This window comes from Bombina bombina, chromosome 6 (genome assembly GCF_027579735.1).
Source record: "Bombina bombina isolate aBomBom1 chromosome 6, aBomBom1.pri, whole genome shotgun sequence".
Lineage (NCBI taxonomy): Eukaryota > Metazoa > Chordata > Amphibia > Anura > Bombinatoridae > Bombina > Bombina bombina.
The window spans coordinates 662368261-662384111 of NC_069504.1; the positions used below are offsets into that span (position 1 = coordinate 662368261).

Here is a 15851-nt window from a genome sequence, read left to right on the forward strand (position 1 = left end):
CCAGTAGGCTGGCGTCCGTCGTCACTATAACCCACGCTGGCCTGCGGAAACACATTCCCGGGATAGGTGATCCTGTGACAACCACCAAAGAAGAGAGTCTCTGGTCTCTTGATCCAGATTTATCTGAGGAGATAAATCTGCATAATCCCCATTCCACTGATTGAGCATGCATAGTTACAGTGGTCTGAGATGCAAGCGAGCAAACGGAACTATGTCCATTGCCGCTACCATAAGTCCGATTACCTCCATACACTGAGCCACTGACAGCCGAGGAATGGAATGAAGAGCTCGGCAGGTGGTTAAAATCTTTGATTTCCTGACTTCCGTCAGAAAAATTTTCATGTCCACCGAATCTATCAGAATTCCCAGGAATGGGACTCTTGTGAGAGGAATAAGAACGCTTTTTCCCGTTCACCTTCCACCCATGAGATCTTACAAAGGCCAACACTAAGTCCGTGTGAGACTTGGCTAGTTGGAAAGTCGACGCTTGAATTAGGATGCCGTCTAGATAAGGCGCCACTGCTATGCCCCGCGGCCTTAGGACTGCTAGAAGGGACCCTAGCACCTTTGTGAAGATTCTTGGCGCCGTGGCCAACCCGAAGGGAAGAGCCACAAACTGGTAATGCCTGTCCAGAAAGGCAAACCTGAGGAACTGGTGATGATCTTTGTGGATAGGAATGTGTAGATACGCATCCTTTAGATCCACGGTAGTCATATATTGACCCTCCTGGATCATTGGTAAAATAGTCCGAATGGTCTCCATCTTGAAGGATGGAACTCTTAGGAAATGGTTTAGGATCTTGAGATCTAGAATTGGTCTGAAGGTTCCCTCTTTTTTGGGAACCACAAACAGATTGGAGTAGAACCCCTGCCCCTGTTCTGCCCTCGGAACTGGGCAGATCACTCCCACGGTAAAAAGGACTTTTACACAGCATAAGAACGCCTCTCTTTTTGTCTGGTTTACAGACAATTGAGAAAGATGTAATCTCCCCCTTGGAGGAGAATCTTTAAAATCTAGAAGATACCCCCCTGGGTTACAATTTCTACGGCCCAGGAGTCCTGAACGTCTCTTGCCGAGGCCTGAGCAAAGAGAGAGAGTCTGCCTCCTACTAGACCCGGTCCTGGATCGGGGGCTACCCCTTCATGCTGTCTTAGTGGCAGCAGCAGGCTTTTTGGCCTGTTTACCCTTGTTCCAAGCCTGGTTAGGTTTCCAGGTTGGCTTGGATTGAGTAAAGTTCCCCTCTTGCTTTGCAGCAGGGGAAGAGGAAGCGGGACCACCCTTGAAGTTTCGAAAGGAACGAAAATTATTTTGCTTGGTCCTTGTCTTATTTGACTTATCTTGAGGGGGGGCATGACCCTTCCCCACAGTGATGTCTGAAATGATCTCTTTCAGTGCAGGCCCGAATAGGGTCTTACCTTTGAAAGGGATGGTCAGAAGCTTAGATTTTGAAGACACATCAGCCGACCAGGACTTAAGCCATAATGTTCTACGCGCTAAAATGGCAAAACCTGAATTCTTTGCCGCTAACTTAGCGAGATGAAAAGCGGCGTCTGTAATAAAAGAATTAGCTAGCTTAAGCGCCCTAATTCTGTCCAGAAAATCATCTAGTGGGGTCTCCACCTGAAGAGCCTCTTCTAGAGCCTCAAACCAGAAGGCAGCTGCAGTGGTTACAGGAACAATGCACGCTATAGGCTGAAGAAGAAAACCCTGATGAACAAAAATTTTCTTTAGGAGACCCTTTAATTTTTTATCCATAGGATCTATGAAAGCACAACTGTCTTCAATAGGTATAGTTGTACGCTTAGCCAGAGTAGAAATAGCTCCCTCCACCTTAGGGACCGTCTGCCATGAGTCCCGCATGGTGTCAGATATGGGAAACATTTTCTTAAAAACAGGAGGGGGAGCGAACGGAATACCTGGTCTATCCCACTCCTTAGTAACAATGTCCGAAATCCTCTTAGGGACCGGAAAAACATCAGTGTAAACGGGAACCTCTAAATATTTGTCCATCTTACACAATTTCTCTGGAACTACAATAGGGTCACAATCATCCAGAGTCGCTAAAATCTCCCTGAGCAATAAACGGAAGTGTTCTAGCTTAAATTTAAATGCCGTCATATCAGAATCTGTCTGAGGGAACATTTTTCCTGAATCAGAAATCTCTCCCTCAGAGAGTAAATCTCTCATCCCTACCTCTGAACATTGGGAGGGAATATCGGATACATCTACTAAAGCGTCAGAAGGATCAGCATTCATTCTTAACCCAGAGCTACTGCGCTTCCCTTGCAGCCCAGGCAGTTTAGATAAAACCTCTGTGAGGGTAGTATTCATAACTGAGGCCATATCTTGCAAGGTAAAAGAATAAGACGCACTAGAGGTACTTGGCGTCACTTGTGCGGGCGTTAACGGTTGTGACACTTGGGGAGAACTAGATGGCAAAACCTCATTTCCTTCTCTCTGAGAATCATCCAGTGCCAAACTCTTATAAGTCAAAATATGTTGTTTGCAATTTATAGACATATCAGTACAAGTGGGACACATTCTAAGAGGGGGTTCCACAATGGCTTCTAAACAAATTGAACAATGAGTTTCCTCAGTGTCAGTCATGTTGAACAGGCTAGTAATGAGACAAGCAAGCTTGTAAAACACCTTATTTAATGAAAAAAATAACAATTTTCAAAAACGGTACTGTGCCTTTAAGAGAAAAAAAGACATACACAAACTGCAAAACTGCTAAAATTACTTCAAATTTTCTGAAATTTTTTGCATTAGACACACTAAGCTATGGTAAGATTGCACCACAAGCAATTTAACATTTAACCCCCAAATAAGAAAATCGGATTGACAAAGTGCCAAAAAACGGTAAAAACCCCTGTCAGCACCTTGCCACAGCTCTGCTGTGGCGCCTACTTGCCCTTAGGGATTGATATTGGGGGATAAAGCTTCAATTAGGCCCAAGAAGTTCTCCAGGACCCTCTGGTGTTGAAGTTTGCTGCTTGTCTATGGAAAATAACTGCGCAACTGAGGTGCGAAATTAGGCCCCGCCCACCGCACTCGATGTTACTAAGGCCTTTAGAAAAATCTACCAAGTGATATTTCAGCCATGTGGGTTATCAAAACCCCAAAAAAGCCAAGTGTACCCTCATACAGTTGTCCACATCAGATAATAAAAAACGTTACTCCCAGAACACCCAAACGTTTGTTATAAATCATTCAAACTGAGTGTCCATAAGTTAAGCCCTTTATGCAAGCTAGTAAAGCCCCTTCTAAGACTAGGATTACTGCTTCCCCTTCCCCTTATGGGGATACTGCCAGCCTTTCTGAGTTAACACAGTCTCTGCAGAAAAAATGACTGAACATACCTCATTGCTGTATAGCAAGAAACTGTTCCTCACACTGAAGTTTTCCTGTACTCCTCAGCTTCTGTGGGAACAGCAGTGGACCTTGGTTACAAATGCTAAGATCATCATCCTCCAGGCAGAAATCTTCATCTATCTCCTGTCTGAGAGTAAATAGTACAACACCGGTACCATTTAAAAATAACAAACTCTTGATTGAAGATAAAAATAAAACTAACAGTTTATCACCTCTTTCACTTTACCCTTCCTGCTTAGAGCCGACAAAGAGAATGACTGGGGGGTGGAGATATATAGACAGCTCTGCTGTGGTGCTCTCTTTGCCACTTCCTGTTAGGAAGGATAATATCCCACAAGTAAGGATGAATCCGTGGACTCGGTACATCTTGCAAAAGAAAATACATATGACCACCGGTGGTTAAAAAGGTATATAAAAAAGATGACTGGAAAAAAAAAAGGAATAATCCAATGATTATGGATAGAGTTAATATGTCTCTTGGATGGAGTAAATGAGCACTATAATAATGAGTCTGAGGTAGGATAAAAAACAATCGGTACAAACTTGGCAACGCTATATTGAATAAGATGTGACTCACCCAGAATTCGAAACAGTTAAAGTTATGTTTCTCCGTGTACTTAGTGGCAATCTTCTGAATTTCACGTCTAGACCCTTTTCTAATGTGCAGTTACCTTTAGAATGAGCATAGCTGGCCCATGGTATATCGTTATAGATATCCGTTCCTCGGCGTGTAGGGGGTCACGTGACAATTCTCTGGCCAATCAGGGTCACGGATTGCCGGGTGGTCTACATGTCCTTTGTCTTTGCAATTCCAAGTTGCCGAAGTAAGTTGCACTTGTAATGAATGTTTTGTAACTATGTTACAATTCCGAAAGGATTGTTACTTCTAGGTACAAGACGATGTAACAGAGCGCTCTGTATGCCAATCTTTATTTCCGTTGCAAACAATCCAAAGGGTGCAAATCATTGAAGTGTGGGATCAACGCGTTTCAGCTGGTGTAGCCTTTCTCCAGCAAGATCTGCACAGGAAGTAAATGGGAGGGGAACAAAGGCCAGTACCTAGAAGTAACAATCCTTTCGGAATTGTAAAATAGTTACAAAACATTCATTACAAGTGCAACTTACTTCGGCAACTTGGAATTGCAAAAACAAAGGACACGTAAATCACCCGGCAATCCGTGACCCTGATTGGCCAGAGAATTGTCACATGAACCCCTACATGCCGAGGAACGGATATTTATAACAATATACCATGGGCCAGCTATGCTCATTCTAAAGGTAACTACACATTAGAAAAGGGTCTAGACGTGAAATTCAGAAGATTGCCACTAAGTACACGGAGAAACATAACTTTAACTGTTTCAAATTCTGGGTGAGTCACATCTTATTCAATATAGCGTTGCCAAGTTTGTACCGATTGTTTTTCGTCCTGCCTCAGACTCATTATTATAGTGCTCATTTCCTCCATCCAAGAGACATATTAACTCTATCCATAATCATTGGATTATTCCTTTTTTCCAGTCATCTTTTTTATATACCTTTATAACCACCGGTGGTCATATGTATTTTTCTACAATATTTTTATGCATTTGTTGATATTGTTTTTAATGCGTTTGTTCCAGATTAAATGCTAATAATAGGAAATCTATTTTGGGTTTTTATATATCCATTACTTGCACTTTATATAACATCAATTTTTTAAACCCCTCTTTATAGCAGCTTTTATTAGCGCTCCCTGACCATACATTCTTTAATTCAGAAGAGATAGCCAAAAGGAACACACTTTCCAAAAAAGTAGTTTAATGTCCAATTTATACATAGGCTCAAAAAGGAGGAATATATATATATATATATATATATATATATATATATATATATATATATATATATAGAACCTAATTCAGCAGCAGGGGCTACAGACAGCACTAACAACGAAGCCCCAGTAGCCAAGTGTTCCACTGTGCAAGCTGTATCATCTCCCTGGAGGAAGGGAATGTGCCAGCAACTGACAACCGATATATAAATAATATCTCCTATAGCCTGTAAGACCTTTAATACTAGGTTAAGACTCCAAGGAAGAGAAACAGGCCTAATAACAGGTTAATTCTGATTAAAGCCTGAACAAAACAATAAATATCAGAAAGAGTAGCAATTTTTCTTTGTAATAATACAGAAAGGGCATAAATGTGTCAAAGTACTAGCAGATAAACCCTTATCGAAACCATTCTGAAGAAACCTAGGAATTCTCAAAGAATGCCAGGAATAATCAAGGGAAGAACACCATGAAACTTTGTGATAGATCTTTCTAGAAACAGGCTTGCGGGCCTCAATCATAGTGTTAATCACAGAGTCAGAGAATCCTCTATGACCAAGAACTAAGCTTTAAATTTCCATGCCATCAAGTTTATAGACTTTAGATCTGGATGGAAAAAATGGATCTTGAAACAGAAGGTCTGGTCTTAGAGAAAGAGGCCATGGAGGGCAACTGGATATTTGGACCAGATTTGCATACCAAATCCTGTGAGGCCACGCTGGTGCGATAAGGATTACAAATGATAGTTCCATTTTTATTGGGGGGGGGGGGATATATAAACAGGCTTATAAAACCAGGGAACTGCTAGAGCATTCAATATCTCTGCGCAAGGATCCCTTGACCTTGCAAGGTACCTGGAAAGTTTTTTTTTTTTTTAAATGAGAAGCCATCAGAACTATTTCTGGCAAGCCCCATAGTTGTACAATCAGATAGAACACATCTTGGTGGAGAGACCACTCTACTGGATGTAGGGACTGACGACTGAGGTAATCTGCCTTCCAGTTTCCTACACCTGGGATGTGAATCGCAAAAATGATGCAGGAATTGGTTTCTGCCCAAGAAAGGATTTGAGATATTTCTATTATGGCTAGCGAACTTCTAATTCCCCCTTGATGAGTGACATAGTCCACGGTCATATTGTCTGTCTGAAAACAGAGATTAGATTTCTTCTTCAATAGAGGCCAAGCCTGAAGGGCTCTGAAGAGAGGACAGAGTTCCAAAATATTGATTGGTAGCCTTCTGAGGTTTCCAAACTCCTTGTGCTGTCAGAGACCCCCAAACAGCTCCCCAACCTGTAAGACTTGCATCTGTGGTGATAACAGACCAGGTAGAACAAACAAAGGAAGTCCCCTGAAGAATAGACTGGTGATTTAGCCACCAAGTCAGAGATAGATGCGTATAGGGATCTAAGAATATCTGTTGTAATATTTGAGTATAATCCTAGCACCTTGGACAGCATACAAAGCTGAAGAGGTCCCATATTAAAACAAGCAAAAGGGATCACATCCGATGCTGCAAACATGAGGCCTAGTATTTCCATACACATTATCACAGAAGGGAATTCGAGAGACTGAAGGTTTAGACAAGCTGAAACCAATTTTTTTCATCTTTTTTTCTGTTAAGGAAAGAGTCATGGACAAGGAATCTATCTGGAAACCTAAAAAAGGTGACCTTTGTCTGAGGAATCAAGGAACTTGGTAAATTGATCCTCCAACCATGTCTTAGAAGAAACAACAATTGTTGTTTTGTGTGAGCTTCTTGCGAAATGAAAAGATTGAGCTAGTACCAAGATATTGTCCAAGTATGGAAATACCGCAATACCCTGCACTTTGATTAGATAAAATGGCACTGAGAACCTTAGTAAATATTCTTGGAGCTGTTGCTATGCCAAACGGGAGAGCAACAAACTGGTAATGCTATTCAAGAAAAAGAACCTCAGGAACTGGTAATGTTCTGGGTGTATTGGGATGTGAAGGTAAGCATCCTGTAAATCTATTGTGGACATAAAATAACTTTGTTGAACAAAAGGCAGAATAGTCCTTATAGTTTTCATTTTGAAAGTTGGTATTCTTACAAATTTGTTTAGAGTTTTCAGATCCAGAATTGGTCTGACAGAAATTTCCTTCTTTGGTACAATGAAGAGATTTGAAAAAAAAAATAACATCCCTTGTTCCTGTAAAGGAACTGGAACAATAACTCCGATATATTCCAGATCGGAGACAGATTTTAGAAAAATCAGAGCTTTCATAGAATGGTTTGGAATATGGATGAGAAAAAACCTTCCTATAGGAAGTTGTATTCTGAATTTAATTCAATATCCCTGGGGAAATAATGTTTTAAATCCGGGGAGTTGACAGATTCTAAGCACAATTTTTAAAAATCTGCCCCCTATCATGAGGTCTTAGAGGCTGGATTAAGTTTCTTATTCTGCTTGGATTTATTCCAATTAAAAGATGGTCTCCAGACTGAACCAGAGGGTTTAGAAATAGTAGAATCCAGTTTGGAATAATAGAATTACATACTTTAGAAAAACATATGTGGGGTGCGATTACGTAATTGCGTGCATGCACACATAAAGGTAGCAAATCGCAACGAGGTAGCAAATTTTGACAGAACACTGGGCCCTGTTCTTTTAATATTTTTATTAATGACTTGGAGGAAGGATTAAATAGTAACATTTCTATTTCTGCAGATAATACAAAGTTGTGTAAGGTCATTAGGTCACTGCAGGATGAAAATGCTTTGAAAGATAATTTCCAAAAATTAGAAGAATGGGCTGGTAAATAAAATGTAATACTGGAAAATGTAAGGTTCTTAATTTTGGAAGTAAAAATAAGTAGTCAACCTATTATTTAAATGGGTCTAGACTTATCAAAACAGAGAAGGGCAGGGATCTGGGCGTACTTATAGATAATAAGCTAAAATGGGTGCACAATGCAGGGCAGTGGGGCTAATAAGATATTAGCATGTATTAAAAGAGGCATAGATGCAAGGGAGGAAAGCATAATTCTGTCACTATATAAATCCCTAGTATGACCTCACCTTGTGTATGGAGTGCAGTTCTGGGGACCATTCTCAAAAAAACAAACCATAGAGTTAGAAAAAGTTCGGAGAAAGGCCACAAAATTTATAAGGGAAATTTAAACTATGAATAAAGGTTAGCCAATTTTGGTCTGTTTTCTCTAGAAAAAGGCACTTTAGAAGACGTGATATGATTAATTTATATAAATATATCAAATGCCCATATACAGAGTTGGTAGAAGCTCTGTTTATTCCAAGGAAACTGTTAGCTGGAGGAAAGGAGATTTATTCTCCAACAATGTAAATGTTTTTTCACTGTAAGAGCAATCAAAATGTGGAACTCATTGCCTAATAAGGTAGTGAATTCCAATACATTAGATACATTAAAAATTTGGTTAGATGCATTTCTGTCTAGAAACAGAATTCAGGGAAATGATTGGCTGTGTTAAATGGGTCACCTCATTGTACTGGGATGGGTAATCATTCTCTTACAGCAATATAATATAGATTTTAATGATCAATTATTTTTTGAGGAAAAACACTGTTGTACATTATATGAAAGATTAGACCAATTAAATTATATATTTTTTCACTAGCTGTTAATGAAGACTAATGTTGTATGGCAGTTTTATATATCAGATGAATATAGACTGCACTTAATTAAAATACTAGAAATGTTTGTATCAAAAACTATGCAACTATTTACAATTGTGACAGTTTTAACACATTTAATTATTAAATGTAATTTACAAATACATTACATTTCTCACAATTTTATTAAGAATGGTGTATGTACTAATATTATGTGGGAGGGAAAATTATATTATTCAGAAACTTTTTTTTTTTCAACTTAAAAACAATATTGTAAAAGTCTTAAGTTAAAACTCTTGATTTAAATAAAAAGTGGTAAAACAGAATCCAAATTTGAGGAATCAGTATGGGAAAAGTATACAGAAAACCAATTAAAATAAAAACACAGAATCAGAAGAAAGTAAGCGACTGGTCTAAGCTAATACCTTTGTGGTCTTTACCATGGTAGTCAATAGTCAAATGAAGCAGAGGAAGAAGATTATCATCATCTAGTAAAACCTTGTGTGCAGACAACTGGAATGCTACATTAATATCTGGTGAAAAGAAAAAAGAATGAATATTAAAATGTATGCTTACCTGATAAATTTATTTCTTTCCGGGCATGAAGAGTCCACAACGTCATTCCAATTACTAGTTGGATATTCAACTCCTGGCCAGCAGGAGGAGGCAAAGAGCACCCCAGCAAAGATGTTAAGTGTAACTTCCCTTGCCCATATTTCCTAGTCATTCAGCCGAAGGGAAATGGAAAAAGAAGAAACACAAGGGTATAGAGGTGCCTGAGGTTTACTAAAAAAACATGCTGAATTATAATTAAAAAGACGGCCGGGATCATGGACTCTCCATGCCCGGAAAGAAAGAAATTTATCAGGTAAGCATACATTTTGTTTTCAATCCTATGGCATGGAGAGTCCAAGACGTCTTTCCAATTACTAGTGGGAACCAATACCCAAGCTAGAGGACATGGAATGAAAAGGGAAGGAGAACAAGGCCGGAGGACCTAAACAGAAGACACCACCACTTGAAGAACCTTTCTCCCAAAAGAGGCCTCACCCGAGGCAAAAGTATCAAATTTGTAGAATTTGGAAAAAGTATGCAAAGAGGACCATGATGCCGCCTTGCAAATCTGTTCCACAGAAGCTTCATTTTTGAAAGCCCAAGATGAGGAGATAACCCTAGTGGAATGAGCCGTAATCCTCTCAGGAGGCTGCTGTCCAGCTGTCTCATAAGCAAAACAAATTACACTTCTTAACCAGCGGGAAAGAGTAGTAGAAGTGGTCTTCTGACCCTTATGTTTTCCAGAGAAAACAACAAACAGGGCAGAAGAATGACGAAAATCTTTAGTAGCTTGTAGGTAAAATTTTTAGAGCATGCACAACACCCAGGTTATGCAAAAGATGTTCCTTATGGGAAGAAGGATTAGGACAAAAATGAGGAACAACAATTTCCTGATTAATGTTTCAATCCGACACAACCTTAGGGAGAAAACCCAATTTAGTACGAAGAACCTCCTTATCTGCATGAAAAATAAAGGTACAGGGAATCACACTGCAGAGCCGAAAGCTCAGACACTCTACGAGCAGAAGAAATAGCAAGAAGAAACAAAACTTTTCAAGATAACAATTTCATATCAACAACATGCATAAGCTCAAACAGAGTCTGCTGCAAAACGCTAAGAACTAGGTTAAGGCTCCAAGGAGGAGCGACAGGTTTAAACACAGGCCTGATTCTGACCAAGGCCTGAACAAAAGCTTGAACATCCAGCAAATCTGCCAGACGTTTGTGCAAAAGAATCAACAGTGCAGAAATCGGACGCTTCAGAGTACTGACTGATAAACCTTTCTCCAGGCCATCCTGAAGAAAAGCTAAAATTGGGGGAACCCTCACCTGGCTCCAGGAAAAACCTTTAGATTCACACCAATAAATGTATTTACGCCATACCTTATGGTAAAACATGTGAGTAACAGGTTTACGAGCCTGAAGCATAGTATCAATGACCGCTTCAGAAAATCCACGTCTAGACAGGACTAGGCGTTCAATATCGAAGCAGTCAGCTTCAGAGAATCTAGATTTGGATGGAGAAATGGACCCTGAATTAGAAGGTCCTTCCTCAGAGGTAACCTCCAAGGTGGAAGAGATGACATCTTCACTAGATCCGCGAACCAGATCCTGTAAAGCCAAGCAGGAGCTATTAGAATCAAAGACGCTCTTTCCTGTTTGATAAGAGCAATGACTCGTGGAAGGAGAGCAAACGGAGGAAACAGGTATGCCAGAGAGAAATTCCAAGGAACCGCTAGAGCATCTATCAGAGTGGCTTAAGGACCTCTTGACCTTGAACCGTACCTTGGAAGTTTGGCGAGACGTCATCAGATACAACTCTGGAACACCCCACCAGAGGGTTATCTGAGAGAACACTACCCGAAGGAGAGCCCACTCCCCAGGATGAAAAGTCTGTCTGCTCACAAAATCCGCCTCCCAGTTATCCACCATGTGGATGGCAGATAGGAGACAATCGTGAGCTTCCGCCCACTGCAGAATGCGAGTCACCTCTTTATTCACCTTTATTGCTAAGGAACTCTGAGTTCCTCCCTGGTGGTTGATGTAAGCCACTGAGGTGATGTTGGCCGACTGGATTCTGATAAATCGGACTAAAGATAATTGGGGCCAAGCTACCAAGGCATTGAAGATTGCTCTCAACTCCAAGATGTTTATGGGGAGAGAAGACTCCTCCCAAGTCCACAGGCCCTGAGCTTTTAGAGAGCACCAAACAGGCTGGCATCCGTAGTCACAATCACCCAGGAAGGTCTCAGGAAGCAAGTGCCCATAGCCAGGTTTTCCTGTGAAATCCACCACGAGAGAGTCCCTTGTTAGGGGATCCAGATCTATCTTCTGTGATAAATCTGAATGGTCTCTGTTCTACTGCATAGTTGCAGAGGTCTCATACAAAACCGAGCAAAAGGAATGATGTCCATGGAAGCAACCATCAGACCAATCACCTCCATGCATTGAGCCACTGATGGACGAATAGCAGACTAGAGAGAAAGGCATGAAGCAAGAAGATTGTATTTCCTGACATTCGTCAGGAAAATCTTCATGGACAGGGAACACACCCTTGTAGCTGGAACAGGGGAACTCTTTTCCCAATTCACTTTTCATCTGTGGGAACGTAGAAAAGACAATAACATCTTTTTATGAGAGTTTGCTAGTTGAAAAAAATGAGGCCTGAACCAAGATGTCGTCTAGGTAAGGTGCCACAGCAATTCCCTGGGATCTGACCACTGCCAAAAGAAGTAGGGAAAGCAGACAAAGCTGCAGAAGTTATCTGAGCGGCAAAATCCCCTGGTAAATAATGGCCCCCAGGAGGTTGAGAAGAAACAGAAGGCACAGTATGAGAAACAACTAAGGCTTGAGAAGTTTAAGGAGAAAGCTGAGGCATATCACGCACAGCATTATCTTGAGAGACACTTGGCTCAGAAGGGAGTAACTTGTCTTTAAATTTCAAAGTATTTCTAAGCATGAGGAACAAAATTGCATAGGCAGGACAATCTGGGCCTATAAACATAGTAAACATTTTTAATGACAAATTAGAAATAAAGCCCAAATGTAGTTTACCTATATCACTTTAAAATACTGAGGGCAACAAAATTATATTAAAATTCAACCTCAGACAAAGAGCTAAATGTATATTGTCTGCTCCTACCGTGTCAGGAATAAATACCCCACTAGCAAGAGGAAGCAAGACTCCAACAGATATGATCCCCTCTTGTCAGATTATACGATCAGCAAAAGTAGCAAAGTCGACACTCAAAGATTAACAAATCTCTGCTCCGATATAACGGAAGTGCGGAAGTCACGTGAGCGGCCAAAAAAGAAACTGTGCCACAATATAAGAGTACAAAAAGTAATAATGGCCCAAATAAATAAAATAAAAAATGAATAGCCATCCTAACTATCTACAAGATAAGCTAGGCAATAAATAAGGGGACAAGTAAAACCCCATAAAAAACCTTCCGCCAAGTAATGAGGGAAAACTAACCCTTAAGTCTCTCCTTACTGTCCTCTCATAAATATAAAGTGCCTGATGAGCCTTTCCTCCCATTGACCATTTAACCAATAAAGCTGCCCATAAAGAGTCCCCTTAACTAAATCAGGATACATATGTCCCCAAATAGCTCCACTTGAGGGTTAACCTCAGAAGTGGTATCCTTCAGTACCTAGAAGGCAAAGGCACTTACCTGTGGATCCAGCTGCAGGGCAGATAACAGCTACTAAGGTGTGACCGGTACTTTACTCCCTGTCAGAGATCTGTAGTAAAAGAAAGAACAGAGTAACCAACCATGGCTTTCTGTAAAGGGGTAGCAAAAGTGTTAGAAGTAAAGCAAAGACCACCTCGCCACCTTCTAACTGCTAAAACCCACCATTACTGTTACTAAAGAGATCGATGTGGACACAGCCAGACCCCAATCCTTGCTTGCAGGGAAAAGTACCAATGAAAGGATTAAATATCTTCAGACACCAACTTCGAACATCCTCCATTGACAAAGGCAAAGAGAATGACTGGGAATTATGGCTATGGGAAGTTACACTTAACAGCTTTGCTGGGGTGCTCTTTGCCTCCTCCTGCTGGCCAGGAGTTGAATATCCCACTAGTAATTAGAATGACATTGTGGACTCTCCATGCCATAGGAAAGAAAAGTTCTTTATATTCAACATTTACTACTGTTAAGATATTTTACAAGTCTTTTTTTGTGTGAATAGGTAACAATTTATATTCTGAAACTGCAATGCTGAAATAATAATAACAACAACGTCGTGTCTGGCCAGTGGCCATGATTGGTTGCAATATCTGAGGCTGCCAAAGTAATCTAGTTAATTCACCAATTATCTTGAGTAACTTACAGCATCTTTTAATGGTTGACCATAGATGCTGATTTGACTGATGTTCATATTGCTGTATTTATGATCTCCCAATCCTTTTCTAGACCATTTGGGCTCTTTGCAGCAGCCTAACTACAAGACTTCACTCCCACCCCTTGGATTTATTTTTTCCTGTCTAACATAGGTATGCAATATAGCAATTGATATGCAAGTATTACAGGGGAACATTATGCTATTTACTATATCTAATTACTAGACCATTGGTTTGATACAAGTTTTTTTTCCTTACAAAGATGGTGAATTATCTCCACTCAGTGCTGCAACTGATATGGGGACAAACAGTAAGTGGTAACAGCTTGCCACTTCCCCTCAGAGACCACAAGAGGTTTATATGAGAGAGGCTTATCCTGTCATAGAGTTAAAAAAGCTGGATCATCATGTACAGGAGAATGCTGTCCCACAAATAAGCATAGAGTGGTTGTGCTAGGGGAAGCCATATTAAATGAGAAATGTGCAGAGGTTATTAATTCTGAGGCTGCTTTAGCTATAAATATATTGAAATGCCACAGAGATCGTCATCCCAGGCGTCATTGCGAGTCCAGCTGACACCCATGTGAGCAATCAAGTGAGCAGTTTAAAAGAGACAAAGGTCTAAACAGAGATATGATGTGATTTCAAGACTCATCACAGCTACAACACTCTCCTAATTGTGGCACTCTTTTGTACCTAGATGTGCGTTACATATGTCACCCTTTAGATAAGCTGAGTGTTGGAGTGGGATAATGAAGCGCTATCTCTTTGTACCTGTATTTATAATACATGGTCAGTTCATCCATATATGGGTTTATTGATTCCTGGTTTAACTCCTTTTTCCTTAACAGATATGCCAAGGAGCATGGATGATTGTATAATTTTCTTTGTTATTTTATTCTATTTACCCCCTTTTATTACGGTGGGATGTTGGCTCTGCTGTCAGCAACAGTGGAGTCTGACAAGCCTGCTTAATGGTAGTTATCCATAACTGAAAGGGGGCTATATTCACTTTAAAATTTGTTTGTATATCAGATACTTAGATTTTTTCCTAGGGCGTAGTGGTGATTAAATTTACTTTCCTGATAATAGGCATAAACGTACACATCCTTAGAAGGCATAATAGGCTTCAAACAGATTATTCCACTCCAGTCACCCTGGGATCATACTTATATTTATAAGATTAGTATCTCCACTTTCAATATAATAATGTCTAGCCCCAGTATCTCTGTATTACCTTACTGCAAGTGGTATGGTTATTGCCCTCTCTATTATAACTAGTACAGAGGTTTTCAAACAAGTCTTCACCCCTCCATAACAGGCCATATTTTTAGGATTACCTTAGGTGAGAGCAGATTAATAACCATGTTTACTAATCAGATAATTATTTCACCTATGCTCCATTTCAGATAAACTGAAAATCTGGCCTGTTAGGAAGGCCTGAGGACAGGTTTGAAATAGTGATGGTATATAGTGGATTCATTCTAGTAAGTTTTTCACAAGATATCACAACTAGCACTTGGCTTTCATACATCCCTAGCTGTTCTGCTTGCTTAAGTTCAAACATTTATAATACATTTTTTAAATAGAATCAGTTGAAATATTTATTTTGTACTGCTCTGTGTTAGTTACATATGGAAGATGCTTGAAACACATGCTATAGCTTATTTTTGAGGAGATAACGTGACTGACTTAATATAACTATTAAGATTGATGATATTTTGCTATATATTTGTGATGTTTTGTACCAAGTGTCAACTTGCCCACTGAGTTTTGAGTTATATTTATCTGGCAAGTTTATTGGTTGATATAACACACAAGCACTTTCATGTGCTTTTATAATTCATATGTTTTTCTCATGTAATATGTTGCTATTATTTTCTGTACTTAAAGATTTATGATTCTTATTGACCCGTTTGTAACGTTCTGTACCTTCTGACCATGTCAATTACTTTATGAAGGTTCTGAGGTCCATGAGTGGTTTCTCTGATACATTATATTATAAAATGAGATTACTAATGTAATTACAAACTGCCCTTTATGATGTCTGCTAAATGTGGATTGTTACACATGTATTTTGTATCTGGTGTAGATGTATTATCTGGTATGTTCCTCTTGATCTTGACCTCAATAATAATAAAAAAT

The 15851-nt window shown here is 39.8% G+C and overlaps 1 protein-coding gene across 1 annotated transcript in view; it reads right to left on the minus strand.

The window, feature by feature from the left end:
* Window positions 1–15851, minus strand: part of TUBGCP4 (tubulin gamma complex associated protein 4) — a 256549-nt gene that overhangs the window by 51307 nt on the left and 189391 nt on the right. The window contains exon 12 of the mRNA XM_053717737.1: window positions 9227–9334. Coding sequence (XP_053573712.1) covers window positions 9227–9334 — 108 coding nt within the window. The remainder of the gene's footprint in view (window positions 1–9226; window positions 9335–15851) is intronic.